Genomic DNA, 16752 nt, shown 5'->3' with positions numbered 1-16752 from the left:
GACTCTGTGGCAATAAGATACCAAATTACAAACAGGACCTAAAGTCATGACAGGCAAAGCTTAAGTCATGCACTCCTATACTTTAAAAAAAAACTGTGTTCTAACTGCCACAGGTTTTTCTTTTTCTCTAGCAGCTGCACAAGCACCAGCCTCAAGATAAGCAATAAACGATTTACTGCTTGCCCACCACTGACAGACACTGAATAACTGACTCCCAGCCCCTGTTCTACAAGCTATAACTACAGCTTTAATTAGACAAGAGACTGACTTCAGTGACTTTCTCCTGATAAAAAGACCACAGACAGGCTGAGCACAGTGGTTCATGCCTGTAATCTCAGCACTTTGGAAGGCTGAGGCAGGCAGATCATGAGGTCAAGATATCGAGACCATCCTGGCTAACATGGTGAAACCCCATCTCTACTAAAAATACAAAAAATTAGCTGGGCGTGGTGGTGGGCACCTGTAGTCCCAGCTGCTCGGGAGGCTGAGGCAGAAGAATCGCTTGAACCCAGTAGGTGGAGATTGCAGTGAGCCGACATTGTGCCACTGCCCTCCAGCCTAGGGAGACAGAGTGAGACTCCAAGACTCCATCTCAAAAAAAAAAAAAGAAAACAAACAAACAAAAAACACAGACCATAGACTCGTTCTGGCTGTTTAAAGAGTCTGCACACTTGAGTGCTTTTGTTTCTTAAAAAGATCTTTTTACATATAGGGCCTAATTCTAATACATTTAAAAATTAAGTCTCCACCCCAAGGTAAATTTGGGTCATATATAACATGCACGTGTGTTCAGTACACATGCATCAAGACCACCTTCTTGAATATTCATAGCTCCTCCTGTAACCTGTAATTACATATATCTGGCTAACCATTTCAGTTTGAATTCCTGTCTTACTCTTCCCTTTCTGGAAGTGTCTGTCTCTGCGCTCTGTGGGAGGCTATGCTTCCCAGACCATCAAAATGGGCACCTGGCAAGCTGTAACCCTTCATAAAAAATAAAGTCTACCTTCTTAATTTATAAATTGTATGATTTAAGTTAACAAAAGACATGTTTCAAGTCATGACCTTGCCGCAATGGAATTTTAGTGCATCATTTATTCTCTGAGCTTCATTAGCAAAATGTGATGTGCGTAAGCATCACCTAGGAAGCTGCTAAAATGCAGATTCTGATTGAGTAGGTCTGGGTGGGGCCCAAGATTCTACATTTCTTTTTAATTTTTTGGAGACAGGGTCTTAATCTATCGCCCAGGCTGGAGCTGGGATGCAGTGGCAAGATCTCAGCTCACTACAGTTTTGAATTCCCAGGCTCGAGGATCCTCCCACCTCAGCCTCCTGAGTAGCTGCGACTGCAAGCACACTCCACCACAACCGGTGAATTTTTTCTTGTTAATATTTTTTTTGTAGAGACAAAGGGGTCTCACTATGTTGCGCAGGCTGTCTCTAACTCCTGGGCTCAGGCAAATCTCCCACCTTAGCCTCCCAAAGTGCTGGGATCGCAGGCATGAGCCACCGTGCCCAGATAAATTATGCATTTCTAACAGCTAGATGCCAGACGAGGTTATTCCTGCCGTCTGCAGGTCAATTTTGAGTAGCAATGTGTGATATTCTGAAAAGATAGCCAGTCCTAACCTCTGAAGCCTGTAAATGTTACCTTATTTAGAAAAAAGGTCTTTGCTGATATGATTACATTAAGAGTTTGAGATGAGGCGATCCAGGTGAACCCTAATTGCAATCACATGTATCCTTAAAGGGAGATTTTCCATCGACAGAAAAAAAAAAGGTGGCAATGTGACCATGGAGGCAGAGATTAGACAGATGCTGCCACAACCGGAAGCTAGAATTGGAAGGAGTGGGGGCTGTGATTTTGGCCCAGTGATACTGATTTCCAGCATTTGGCCTCCATAACTGAGAGAGAATACATCTGCCTTCTTCTAAGTCACTGAGTTAGTGGTAGTTTGTGACACACTAGTCTAGGAAGGATAGGTTTCCTGGGAAGCCCTATGAAACAGTACACATGCATTTAGGAAACTTAAATGAATAGATAATAAACATAACCCTTATAACATTTTCCTCTCCACCCTAGATTCTAATTTAATTCATCTGGAATGTTGCTGGATGTTGAGATTGTTGAAATTCCCCAGATGATCCTAGTGTACAGCAAAGCCTGAGAACCGCTTCTCAACAGACTTTCGGCAAAAACGAGAGTGGCTGAGCCTTCCTAATAAACCGAGAGACTCTGCATGATGTAGTTCAAAGACCTGAATCCAAAAGATTTGGGTTCAAATTCCAGTCCTTCCACTTTCTTGTTCTTTGATTCAGAGAAGTTACTTCTCTCAGCTCCATTTTCCTCATTTGTAAAACAAGACAAGGTTAACATCATTTACCCCCCTACAGGTTAGGAAAATTAAACAAACTATATAAAGCCCCTAGCTTTATACAGGGTCCATGGTAGATATTCAAGTCTATGTATTCCCAGTTGGATGACTTGAACAACTCACCCAGAATTTCTTGGCATTTTTTCCCTTGCCCGTAAGACAAAAGAATTGGGCAAGAAAAGTGATTTTAAAATTTGTTAAAGCAACATAATCCTTTTATAAATGTAATTTGATATGGAACTTCAGTATATAACACAAGCCTATTTATATCACACTGTTTTATGTTCCATGGAGTGGAATAGGGACAGTGGCCTCCTGCAGACTCTCATAGCCACCACCTTCAGACACTCCTGAAGCCATGGTTCAGGATCCCAGGGATCCAGGGGACTCACCTTTTAAACCCATCAATTTAATGCTTTCTAAGTTACCTTCCAGCTTTGGTGCATTTTGGTTCGCTGATTTTAAACAGCAAACCACACACAACAGTACTGCATCCAAAGAAACACAGCCATGTTCAGGGAGCTCATGCACCTAGGCCAGGCCTTGTAGGTGCTCAGTAGCTACAGAGAGGATCTCTTCATGAATGGAAGTCTGCTTTTATTACCCATTCACTCAGGAAATAGAGACAAGTACAGCACTGTAGAGCTGCCAGAAGGAATGCCAGTGCCTGGCTGTGCTCCTTGAAGCAGCAAGATAAAATACCTGCTCCCCTCCTTGACTGCAAGGGCCTTCAGGCTGGGGCCTTGCTGTCAAGTTTCAAGCTTCCAGTGAACGTTCAAAGACACGTTATATATGCAAGAAAAGGTGCTAGAGTAGATGCTGAGGATGCAGGAATTAGCAAATCACATATGCCTCCCTCTAGGGGTGTTCATTCTGTACATTCTGTAGGGTGAGACCTCGAGGTAGAAAGGCAGTCAGCTAAAGCTTCTTCTACAGCACTCATTCACTAATTTATTGAGTTACTGCTTTGTTCTCTTCAGTCTACTCACCATGGAGCATCCAGGGTGACCTTATAAAAACCAGACCGTGTCACTTTTCTTAAAACGCCTCAATGGCTTTCCATTGCACTTAGAATAAATCTGAAGTCCATACACAATCTGCAATTAGGGACCTGCTCCATCTGGTTCTGCCCACGCTTACTGCCTGCGTGGCCCTCTCACCCACTTTATGCGCTCTATCCACAAGGCCCCCTTTCAGTTCCGTCTAATCTCACAAGCTCTCTGCTGCTTGGAATTTTTCACAGGCATCCCTCCCCCTGCACTGCTCTCCTCCCTGCCCATCGCCCAGTGGGCTCCCTCTCATCCTTGAGGTTGTAGCTTAAATGTTACCTCCCCAGAGAATTCTTCTCTGACTGCACTAAGAGACTCCCCAGCAGTCTCCATCATTTCAGCCCACTGTCTGTTTTGAGTTGTTTTTTTAATAGCACTTTACTCAACTTGCAATGCCATTAGTTACCTCAGTCATAGTCCCAATAGGTAACAGATGGTACAATCAGAGTAAGATGATTTGAGGACGTTTTACAAAGATGTTTATGTAGGAATACCACAAAAGATCTTGCCATCATCTGGGGCTCGCAACAGCCAAGCTGTTGCCACTCCTAGGCACCCCCCAAAATTAGCAGAGAGAGAGAGCAGTTACTGGAACCCCGAAGGAAGGAAGTCTGGTGGGGTCAGCCTCCCTCCTGTAGGTGAGGGACAGGGTCACCTGGAGCCTGACCCATGCTCCTCCCTCCCACGCCTCCTGCTGGGGCACCCCATTGGCCAGAGCCAGCCCAAAGGCAGAGGGTAAGAGACCTCGGCCATGCCCCCATAGAGGACAGAGAGCAGCTGGCTAAGGGTGGAGAATAGATCCAGAGGGGCAAATAGAAGAGTCCTGAACAGAGCTGTCCTCCCCTCGGACCATCCAGTCTTTGCCATTAGATTCCCAGAATTCAGCCCAGGGCTGACACTTAAGACATTCTACTAATACATTTTGAATAAATGGGCAAAGGGATGATTGTGGGAGGTACCCAATAACTATTTGTTGTGTAACTAATGGCTAGGTTAGGGTAGGGTAAAGAGAATTTTAAGAATTTAAGATGTAACTACAATGCCTCAAAATACACAGATGAAAAAGCAAGAGACTTAGAAAGTTTCCAAACATTTCACCCCAAACAGCCCTAACTTTCCAGGCCAGGCCAAGAAGGCAAGACCAAAGTCTCTGTTCTGTGGGCTTTGTTTTTTCAGTCTCCCACAGGGCTGGCCTCTGGACAGCAGGATGGATGCTGTTTACTTTCTAGGAGGGCCCTGATTCCTCCCTGCCCTGTTTGCTTTGTGGGTTGCAGACTTTAAAATGAGCCACAGGAGCAAACTCCTCTGAAATGCCTGTGGTCGACTGCCCTAGGTATCCGCCAGCTTCTCAGGGAGGGCTGTTAACTGGAGGCTGCCCATGGGGTAGGAAATCCAGGCTCTGATGTAAGACTCACCTGGGATCGGGAGCCAGCTTCTCCATTTACTAGCTGTGTGACTTGGGGCAAACCACTCACCTTCTCTGAACCTCTGTTATAAAATGGGGGCAACAGAATCTACTTTTCAGAGTCATGAATGATGTATGTTAAGAAAAAGCAGCAGAGACTTATTAAATATGTCATAAATACTAGTGTTCACAAGGTCCTAGAGGGAAAGGACTATGCCTTATTCAACTTTGTGTCACAGGGCCTACCACAGTGTTACAGTTTCAAAGACACCAGGAATAACCCCAAAGCCTTTCCACCCACTCCCTGGAAGTTTCATTGAATCAAAAAGGACTTTTAAGCTTTAAGCCTTGTCCCCACTGAAAATGCAATGTCCCTCATTTTCTATCCAAGGCTCTTAATCATTATCAATACCTGGGTGTTAATGAGTTTCCATACTTTTCTACCATAAGGATAGGTTCTACCTAAGGGCAAGGAGTGAAGTTAGGTACAACATATGGCTGCAGGACATCTGCAGTAGATGGCAGTGAAGCAGGCCTCCCAGGAGACAAGAGGAGTGAAGATTAACGAGACCCACAGTACCATTTTGGTTTAGGAATGGTCCAGAAAACTAGCCTTGAGCTGGTTTTTAATCAAGGCTATGCAGCAGAAGTCTCCAGAGGACCACCCCATCTGTCCACTTGGAAACCACTGATCCGATTTGATTCAATAAACACTGAGGATCTACCCAGTGCTGGGCCTGGCCTCTACTGATGCAGTTCACCCTGTAACTCAAGACTTTGCCCTTTTGGAGAAGGAGGTATCCCATTCTAAGAGCAGAAAGTGAGACAGCCTGGATTTACATCCCAACGCTATTGCTTCCTGGCTGTGTACCTCCCATGCTCAGGGCCAGCCGGCTTCATGGATATGTGGTCTGTGCAGCCATAAAGGACCCTAAGCTCAGAAGAGCCTCATTGCACTTGGCTTAAGCTCTGCGGTCACCAGGTTGACACTTTTAATAACTTAACAACTGCTGTGCATTTTTATTTTTCACTGGGCCTTGCAAATTCTGCAGCATCTCTTCCACACTTTATTTACTCTCTCTTTATCTCTGTAAACTCACTTGTAAAACTAGGGTGACAATACCTACTGCGAAGATGGTGGAGGGATTCAATGAGATGATGTGTGTGAAGCCTCCCCCACAGTAACTGTGATCCTCTTATTTTCAAAATCTTGCTTGATCTTCCCCACAGCTGTGTGAGATCAGCCCAGCAACCCACATCATGACATTAGATAAAGGAGAAGCTGAGACTCAGAGCCACTCATCCTACGTCATAGGACAAATAAGAACAGAAACAGAGTTTGAACCCTGCTGCTGTTTTCTCACAGGGACCCCTTCCATGCCCACTCACCTGTTTGGCCCAGATGACCAAGGGCCTTGGGGGTTGTCTTGGGCCCACACCTGTGACTAGAAGGACCTAAAGGGTCAGGGGGCAGCACACTCACACTCCCCCTCGCTCCCATTGAGAGAGAACTGCATTTTCAGCCACGGAGGGGTCACTCTGCGAGACTCTCAGGCCCCAGTGGTCAGCACCCCACCCCCAGCCTCACCTTTCGCAGCCTTGTTGGCTAGGATTAACCCCTTCTCTGCCTTATTTCTCTTCTTCTTCACCTTCAGCCCAAACATCCCCTTTCTGAAAAGAAGAAAAAAAAAGAAACAATAAAAACTTTGAGTCATTTAGACGTGTTAGGAGAAGGTAAACACAAAAACACACCGAGCTTCATGAAGCCCATCAGCCTCCTCATCCACCCAGGATGAGGGCAAAAGACAAGTATCAGCGGCACCCAACAAGCTCTCCAGGGAGCTCTGCTTTTGCAGAAACCACAAAAGTCCCACCCGAATTGGAATCGTGAGGTCCACCTGGAATTGCACGTAGGCGAGGCAAACTGAACACTAACAACACTAGCTGAAATTTCTATTTCTCCTGGATCACCAGGCACTCTGCTAGGCATAAAAAAGCAGTCACATCATTTAATCACCACAGCAACCCTCTCCTGCCCACCTTACAGATGAGGAGCCAAGGCCCAGAGAGGCCGGGCAATGTTTCTAAGGTCACACAGTTCTGAGCATCAGAGCTACCACTGGATCCCAGGCCTGCCTGATTTCAAAGCCCAGGGTCTAACCACTGGGCAGCCAGAGCCTGTCCATTCCCTTCAGCAGAGTAAACACCATCACCAGACCTGGGCTCTCAAGACCAAGGTCAAGAAGGCCTGGAACTTACTGAGGTCTCACCATAAGCGCACAGCTCAGCTGGCACATGACACATGCCCAGAAGGTCCACTGCTATTATTGTTATTGTTAGCCATAAGCAGGAAGCCATTTCCAAGCCTCCTTCTCTCCCCACCCCCTGCAACCCCCAGATGGAGTCTTGCTCTGTTGCCCAAGCTGGAGAACAGTGGCAGGATCTCAGCTCACTGCCACCTCCACCTCCCGGGTTCAAGCAATCCTCCTGCCTCAGCCTCCCAAGTAGCTGGGATTACAGGGGCCTGCCACCATGCCCGTAAGCCTCCTTCTCATTACAGGAAGCTCCCCAGTCCATGGTCTCTGACAGACAAGAGCATTCCTAATGCTCTGCCAGCCTCCTACAGAACCCCTTTCTGAGCTGGGGGACTGCTGAGAACAGGGCTGTGGGGCACAGATGGATGAAACTGGGCTGGAGGAAAGTCCTGGCCTTGATGCAGGCAGCCTGGCCAGCCCTGGAGAGAGGAGGGGAAGGAACAAGGAAGTGAACATTTGGAGGCGAAGGGAGGAGACGGCAGCAAAGGCTCAAATCCCATTCAGTGAACATCTGTGGGCCTTGAACGTGAAAAGCAGCGGAACAATCACAGTCTCCCATTTTGCTTATATGTTTAGGACTTAGGATGTGTGGAGTGCAGTGGTTAAGATCAGCCTCCACAGTTGGACTGCCTCAATTCTAATCCCAGTACTATCTCTGCAACTTTGAACAGGTCACTTAGTCTCTCTAAACTTCAGGGTCCTCATGTGTGAAATGAGATAATAAATGGAAAGTATTTAGCACCGTACCTGGAACATACTATTTCCTCAATAAACCTTAATTATTCTTATTGTCCTAAGGGTAGGATTAAGACCAGTGAGTGGAAGGCTCTAGGAGATAGATGTTCACTCAACTCATTCACTTATTCTATTCACTTATTTGCTCACTTATTCAATGTATGTCCTGCTTTTTTTAATTCAGATAAGGAATTAAGGAGCTCCCACATCAGTGCTGTTTGAACAGTGGAGTGAACTACTTTGCAAGGAAATGAGGTTCCAGTTCCTGGAGGCATGCAAGCAGAGGCCTGAGAACCACTGTTAATGGATGTTGTAGAGAAGACAAGCATCAGAAGGGGGGACTGGCCCAGGGGAATTCAGGGATCCTTTGAGACCCTGAGATACATTAGGATGGAAAGAATGGACTCTGAAAGCACCCAGATGTGAACAGGACCGCTAACTGCTTGGGCAAGTCCCGTACCTCCCTGATCCTCAGTTTCCTCCTGTGTATAATGAAAAGAACTACTCTACAGGATTGTTAGAATAAAATGAGGTAATGTAGCAAATCATCTAAGACAGCATCTGGGATATAGAAAGTGCTAAATAAGTGCCCTTCTTGGAGGTAGCATTTTCCCCCTTTGATTTGCCATCATCCTCTGATGAGAACATCATCCTAAATCTCCCAGGAATCTCTGGAGAACATACACAAGGAGGACTTCCAATAATAGTGTTCACTATTCTGTTTTCAAAGGGTTGTTCCCAAGCCAGGGACCTAAAGCTAGTACCTTCCCAACCCCGAATCAGCATTTATGGTCCCCAGGTGCCCCCTGCCATGAGAAGTTCAAAGAGGCAGAATCTGATGTTCCTGGGAACGTGGCCATTAGGCTCTGGAGGCTGCTTGAAGCAACTAAATGACTTCCATCCATAAATAGGGAGTTGCTAATAATAAAAGACAGTATCTGCCGAGGGAGACATAAGGTTCCTTTCGGGAGCTGACATCCTCGTCATGGGTAGCCTCAGCGTTCTGAGTTCTCCTGTAGGGAAGCCAGCGCCTGATGCATTGGGGCATGGCTGAAGACGCTGTCATGGGCTGGGGAAGAGGACGAGATGCCCCACCTTGTAGAGACAGGCACCCCTGCCCTTCTGAAGCCAAGAGCTCTGGACCCTGCTGCCCATTGGAGTCGCCTAAGGAAGTTTATAAAAATACTGATATCTCGAACCACCTTCAGAGATCTTTAATTACTCTACGGCAGACCCAGTGTTGAGAAGCAGTGATCTAGGCGCAGCTCAGGCCTGCTGAAGAGTAAGCCAAATAAACTTCCAGGAATGCCCGAAGGATTTACAACCAGCGCGGCCCTCTTGGGTGGGCTGATGTTAGTATCACAAACACACAAGGTTGTTTGCCTGAAACTGTGAGTCAGTCATCAAGGGCACACCCAGCATGACTCCCAGCATGAAAAGGTTTCTTGATGAAAATTGATTTCTTCTCCACAGCCTTGTGACATGGAGCAGTAAGAGGAGGCATGGCTCACCAGCCCAGAATGATGGTGCCACTGGCAGATTGGGAGGTAGAAAATGAACCCGTGACACAGGGCTCAGCTTGGGCACCTGCCTGAATTCATTGTTAGCTCTAGAATTTGGGGTTGGATACTTAACTCAGATGCATATTTCTTCCCATGTGACACAAGGACATTTCTTACCCAATTCACAGGGTGATATTAAAATAGAAAACAATGTTTGTCAAGTGTAAAGCATGCTACAAAGTGTCACAATACTGATAACAAGGAAATGTGAGTTTACAATTTTTTTACACCTGTATAAAGCACTCACTATGTGCCAGGAACATCATTTTATACACATTATCTCCTAGGATCCCCACAGCATACCACGAGGAAGATGATATTATGCTTGCTGACAAATAAGGGGATTTCAGGGGTTTCCAGATAATGTATTGGGATCAACCATCAAATCAGGAAGACTTACCTGGTAAGTCACTAAGGCAGCTGCCACCACATCCCCAACCACCTCTACTCTGCAGAGAATTCCAGCATGAGAACCCTCCCACTTCACAAAAAGTATAGGGCTTTCTGGTTTAGGATCATAATATCCTCCCAGGGTCATCCCCAAGATAAGGCAAGAGGTACACAGGAACCCTCATACCAACCTGGTCTCCTCAGGGTGAAAGCTACTGCGACTCCGATATCTGTATCCAAACAATAAGAGCATTAAAAGAGGCATGTGTTAGATTTGCTCAGCACATCTGTTCAGGTGGCATCACTCAGTGTTTAACCACAAGGCCCACACTGCAGGGAGGCAGCCAGCCTGGCACAAGAAAGAGGGGCTGGACTGCTTGAGTGTGGGTCTCATGTAGGCCACTTTCTAACTGTGTCACTGGAGCTGGCCCTGGGACTTCTCTGAGCTCCAGGCTCCTCTTCTGTTCCTCTTGTTCAGGAAGTGGCCATAAGGTTAGTTCTGCTTTTTCCCACTGGGATGTTACACAGATGACCTTATTGATCCCTCATGCTGAACTATTAAAAGCTCTACACGTAGCTAATGTAATATCATGTCCACCGCTCAGCAAAGTCAGGATTAGAAAATTCCTCACAGCCAGAGTTGCCATGTGTTCTCCCACTTGTGTCACCAGATTCCCCTTCTGGAATCACCTTCTCCACCTTCACTGCAGAATGGAGGCAGCTCAGGCCAAATGGCCAAACACTAAGTTACTTGTGTCAACAGCATGCCCAGTACTGGCCCATGCTGCTCTCTTCTCTACCTAAGAGGACTCAGGATGCAGGTTACCTGTGCACCTCACCTTCCAAACCCAAAGCCATAACACCCAGTACGGGGCTAGGGAGGGCAGGGGGCGGACTTTAGCTGAGAATTTATTTATGTGAAATCATTACAAACTTTAAAAATTATATTTATATATTTGATGAATTCTTTTCATCCAAAGAATAAATTTGTATGTAATGAGGTCTAGATTAAAAACAAAACAAAATCACAACATTTTTCCACCATTCAAAGGTTATCTAAAAAGCCTTTGGGTAAATTCCCAGTAGCCTGACGGGAAATATCTTCTTGAGGCTGTCCTATCTGGGTCCTCATCTTTCCAAGACTGGGATATATTCATTAATGGCAAACCACTACACATAGAAGCAGTTGTGTTGCAGAATTCAATAGAAATTGTTAAAATATAAACCCATGTGACACTCTGCCTTGCCATGCCTCTGTAAGTTCTCTCTCTCCGTGATCTTCTTATCAAAACTTACCTACTCAATGTTCTATTTCATTAAGGCAATGATGCCCCAACTTTGGCTACACATCTAATCCATATGGGGGTAGCTTTCTAAAACTGTGCCCCACACTTGACCAGATCCCATCCCCTAGAGTGTGATTTCATTGGTCAGTGATGGGACAAAGGCTCGGTGGTTTTTAAGCTCCCCTGGTGATTCTAATGTGCCACAGGTTTACAAACTCTTGTGGTTAAGTAGACAGTACCAAGGAGCTATCCTCTCAAAGAGAAATCTAAAGGAAATTTAAAATAATTTCTTAACCAAAAGGAATTATTAAATGTATTAAATTCAGAGCCTTTAGTAGATACATTTGCATAGGCTGCACTTTATAATCCACCTCTACTTCCTTTCCACTCAACCTCAACCCCTACAATTAGCCCACAAAATTGGCTACCTTCTCTATTTATGCACAGGATTAGCTCAGCCTTGGAGGAACAGAATGCTCAGGTTCAGGAGAAAAAGAACAATCCTCTTCTGGATCAAAAATGTCTCAAGCAAGGCTAATGGCCTGAATGGATGGGCCCTGGCTCCCAGTCTCACGGGAAGCAGTTCATTCTTGCACACTGTGTTTTGGAATCCTTTATCTCATTGTGATAGTAGGTGGATGTTTCTGTGTTAGCCCCTAATTTTGTACATTATAGTCCCCTCAACCATTATAATGAGATTCAAATATCACAACTCAACAAACAGTGATTGAGAATCTAATATTTCACCTGCAAGAGTCAGCTGAGTCTAGGAAATACACCTCCAAGGATGCTAATTAATTCCTCTTCCTTTGGCTTCTCTGAACCAAGAATGACTCAGGAATAATTCAGAGCCACACTGTGTAAAGCCCATCCCTATTAAGCCAGCCTCTCATAGCCCTTCAGAGAAATGTGCTAAGTGTTCAAGGGCAAAATGGCAAGAGGGCAAGGCTGTAGGACTGCCCCAGGAAAATGGAGGCATTTTTCTTGCATGCTTCCTGCCCACCCTGGGGCATGCCAACGGTGCCCACAATAGAAACAATCCTCCAAGGGTTGGGGGATCTTTTTCAGCCTGAGGTCACTGGCCTCCATCTTCTCCTGCTCCTCACCCTCTACAGCTAAGCATCAGCACATCACACATGACCGCGCTATTTAGAGTGCAAGGAAAATAGAGAAACAAATGTTGGCAAGTCAAGTCAACAATGCAGTACAGATAGGACTACTAGATGCCCCCACCGCAGCCTAAGACTTCCTCTTGCCTGGGCGCCGAAGAAAATGGTTTGTCTTTCCTATTCCATCTTCTTAATATCCAGGCTAATTAAAGCCCTGCTCTCCACTCTCCTAAACATCAAGAAATCAACCTTTAAGCCAAACATAGACTACAGACCACTTCTCAGCACTTGGAACAAGCAGCTCTGTCTCCCTTTGTCCCAGCATAAATGAATCTTCAAACTCCCATCTTTTTTAGGCTTTCTGTTTTTCCTTTACTCCCCAAACCTTCTTCTTCCCATATATTGCTTGATTATCTTTTGGTGGAATTATTAGAGTATGGCATTAGGTTTACATTCCTCACTTGGGAAGGGCTAAGGTCCAAAGCTCTTATTCCCATGTGGTCTTTCTTCCTTTGGGTCTACCTGCCCACAGAACATTTGTATTCTTCTTTCTGCTCTGATCTGCAAGTGGAAGTAACCACTGAGCAGAGCTTCTCCTCCCTGCAGCTGAGTGGGCAAGTCCATATGATTCAGAGGGAAGTATTTGAAAATCAGTCTGGACTCTAGCCCAAACAGCTTCCTCCAATTGAGCTTCACCAGCAATTGAGGTAGTATTTTGATCCCTATTTGATGTCTGGGTTTCTTTCTCAATTGGTTTTGAATGTCTAGGGTAAAGAGAAGGGTATGTTTATAACCTCAGGAACACCAATACACTGACCCATAACAGATTTTATTACAAATGGGAATCATTAAACTTCCTAAACTTACTAAGAGTGGATCTATGGAATTCCTCTGAACCTCATTTTTTTTTTGATACTGTGGACATTGGAAATAGGAGAATGGGTGCTATGTTAAACTAAATTAAATTACTACCTTTGCTACAAGATTGTCAGAGCCTTGTGCACTGTGACTCTCCAAGAGGGTGCTGTTGTATTCAGACTTTTCCAAATGGATTTGACCACCACATCTTTATCATTAAATATCTGTTAATATCTTCAAGAACACTACTTGGGACTTCAGAGAAGGAGAATCCTGGCAACTTTTAGTGTTCCTTTTCCTTTTGGAGCTTTCCTGAGATGAGCAATGATCAAGTAAGAATGACTGGGGAAACAGAGGAGCCCAGGACATCTCTCCCATGCATTCCCTCCTCTGTGTCCACATGGCTCCTGGTGCTAGTGCACACTTCACTGGACTTTCTGCTTCTGTTCTTTCCCTCCTGAAACCTACTGTCTATTCCAAAGGCATCTTTGCAAATCAGAGGAACAGAGAATTTTCTGAATCTGACAAACAATATTTACAAAAGTCCTTGAGTCAGTATCATACCAATATTATATATCATATCATATCATCATGTAAGATGTCCTCTGATATTTAAAAAAAAAAAGACAAGATGCCTGCTATTTCCCTTCTATTTAACACTGCACTGGAGGCCCTGACCAATTCAATAGTGTCTGTCTAGTTTAATTACTAACTGAATTTAGCAGGATACCTAGAAACAAAGTCAATATATAAAAGTCAGTTGTACCTCTTTATACAAAAACAAAGAATCATAAATTAAAATTAGAAATAAAAGATTTTATAATAGCATCAAAAATTCAAAAACTCAGGAATAAGTCTATAAAATATAAACAAGACCTATACTCTGGAAATTACAAAATAAGATGAATGAATGAATATTCCATGCTTGTAGATTGGAAAGTGCAACATTAGAAAGAGGTCAAACTTCCCCAATTTGATTTGGAGATTATTTACTACATTTCCTTTGCAAAAATGTTCAATTCATACACTTAGGATTTGTGGCTATGGCTTTTTATGTTCGTATGTTATGCTTCAAGATTTAATTTTTTAAAAGCATAGATTTTCAGATTGAAAGCCCTGGCTTTGAGAATCAGTTCAGCCACATGCTAATTATGCAACCTTGAGTAAATCCTTAACCTCGCTGTGCCTCAGTTTCTTCATTTGTAAAATGGAGGATAAGTTATGTCTTACAAGACAATCATGGATATCAAATGAAATAATAGAGACAACATACTGTTTGCAAACACTAAAGTGTTATATCCTACACGTTAATTAAATTTAAAAACCAGCTCAACTTATTATGAATGTCTCTTAGGGTTCTCCACACTATAGCCTCAGTTCACCAACACAGCACCTGATCCTCAAACCATGTACTCCAGCCTGATGGACAGCTCCTCCTAAACTCACACACTGTCTTGTCCACGAACCATTGCTCACCGTAGGCCTTCCATTGAAGGGGACTTCTCCGATCTCTACCTAGCAACACCCAAATCTTTCTCCTAGGCCCAACTCAACTGCCTCCTTTGATGTGATGTGTTCTCCAGTTTTGCAATGGAGCAACAAGTCACTCATTCCTCTGGACTCCACTAGCACTTTGTTCTTATCTCTATTATATACTTATCACATGGATCGTTACAGCTACTTGAAAAAACATCCTTCTCCTTTATTAGATGCTGAGGTTTTGAAGGCAACAATCATGCCTAGTTTACATATGTACCCTCAGTATCTAACACCATGCCTGGCACACAGCAGGGCTCAATGAATGTTGAATTATGGATAGATGAATGGACAGATGGAGTCTATAGATAGAAAGCTCCACAAGAATTCAATAGAAGTTCTTTGGTCCTGTTTAAAAATGTATCATATAACAAGAAAAGAGTTAAACATCATTCCAAGAATGAGAACACAGGCAAAAGATAATAATCCTAATATTCATCTTGGAGCTGGGGAGAAAAAGGAAATTGTTCACTCTGGGGCCTGAAAAACAATTTGTACTCTGTTAATAGAGCAGCAGCTCTGGCTGTCACCCAGCCTCAGTTTCCATCCATTTCTTAAAATCACTTCCTTTTCTAATGCATCCTCCTTTTTCTTTCTCTTCATCATCATACCTTTTTTTTTTTTTTTAGACTGAGTCTTGCTCTGTTGCCCTCCACCTCCCAGGTTCAAGTGATTCTCCTGCCTCAGCCTCCCAAGTAGCTAGGACTACAGGCACGTGCCACCACACCCGGCTAATTTTTTGTATTTTTAGTAGAGACGGGGTTTCAATATGTTAGCCAGGATGGTCTCTATCTCCTGACCTGGTGATCTGCCCTCCTTGGCCTCCCTAAATGCTGGGATTACAGCACCTGGCCCCTAAATACCTTTTATTAGTTGGCTATTTCTCTACCACCAGTCCCTTATAGTCATTCAAAAAAAAGTACACAGAGCCTTGTTGTGTTCCAAGCACTGCACTAGGCCCTAGTACACTCTGCCATTTTGATCAAGAAGAGATGAAATAATAAAGTCATTTCCGTGTCTGTCTTTGTGCAGAATGACTAGAGAAAAAAAATTGAGCTCAAGTAGGAGTTGGAAAAGTTTCAGTTGTTTGAATTGGGAGAGATTATAATAATTAAGCCCAGGTGTCTGCAACAAGGGTTCAGATGTGGGAGGAAGAGAGGGAAGATTGAGTATGTAACCGGGTGGCCCAATGTGGCCACCACTCCTCCTCTCGTACCTGAGGGGATCCATTTTTATGTTTTACATATTAATGAGTTTGAATAATATGTGAATAAACTTAAGTTTTAAAGTTTGAAAACCACTAATCAAAACCAACCTGTGCAGCCCGGGCACCATGGCTCACACCTGTAATCCCAGCACTTTGGGAGGCCAAGGCGGGCAGATCGCTTGAGGTCAGGAGTTTGAGACCAGCCTGGCCAACATGGCAAAACCCTGTCTCTACTAAAAATACAAAAAAATTAGCTGGGTGTGGTGGTGTATGCCTATAATCCCAGCTACTCAGGAGACTGAGGCAGGAGAATCACTTGAACCCAGGAGGCAGAGGTTGCAGTGAGCCAAGATCTCCCCACTGCATTCCAGCTTGCGCGACAAAGTGAGACTCCATCTCAAAAACAAACAAAACAAACAAACAAAAAACTAACCTGTTCATTAAACAGATAGCAAAATTGAGGTCCAGTCCAGAGAAAAGAAAGAACCAGTTCAAGGTCATAAATCTATTCATTGGAAGAGCTAGTACTTCTGGATGTTCATTTATCCTGTGTTTAGCCACTAGGAATGCTAAAACCTTAGCAAGCATGAACACCCCTACGACGCTTCCTCTCTAAACCTAGGCCCAGTGACCTCTGATAACAGATACACTTTGAATCCCATTCAGTCAAAAATTGACTTTTTTCCCAACAGAGTTTTACTTCAGAACTCTGGTATATTACATAAAATGTTCCAAGGGGTTAAAAGTGATAGCCTAATTATTTTTCTGTATATACTAAAGACATAGGAAAGGAAGTTCATATCTGTTAAAAGCAAAAGCAGTTCAATGCTGAAAATGAATGACTATGTTATTTCAAATATGACTCGCAAAGAATCTGACTTTCTTTGCATGTTTGAGTTCTTTAATAGCTTCTATAACCAAGAGG

General features: G+C 44.1%; 1 protein-coding gene across 2 annotated transcripts in view; it reads right to left on the bottom strand.

Moving 5' to 3' along the window:
• The window catches only part of FER1L6 (fer-1 like family member 6), a 195354-nt gene that overhangs the window by 159178 nt on the left and 19424 nt on the right, over positions 1–16752 (bottom strand). Inside the window, exons 2-3 of one of the 2 annotated variants that reach the window (XM_054657466.2) lie at positions 10023–10061; positions 6418–6500 (exon numbers count right to left, since the gene is read on the bottom strand). In XM_054657466.2, coding sequence (XP_054513441.2) covers positions 6418–6493 — 76 coding nt within the window. In that variant the 5' untranslated portion in view covers positions 6494–6500; positions 10023–10061. The remainder of the gene's footprint in view (positions 1–6417; positions 6501–10022; positions 10062–16752) is intronic. The other variant, XM_016959831.4, reaches the window with a different exon arrangement.

This window comes from Pan troglodytes, chromosome 7, assembly GCF_028858775.2.
Source record: "Pan troglodytes isolate AG18354 chromosome 7, NHGRI_mPanTro3-v2.0_pri, whole genome shotgun sequence".
Taxonomy (NCBI): domain Eukaryota; kingdom Metazoa; phylum Chordata; class Mammalia; order Primates; family Hominidae; genus Pan; species Pan troglodytes.
The sequence above is the reverse complement of the archived record's forward strand: the minus strand, read 5'-3'. Positions and strand labels throughout refer to the sequence as shown.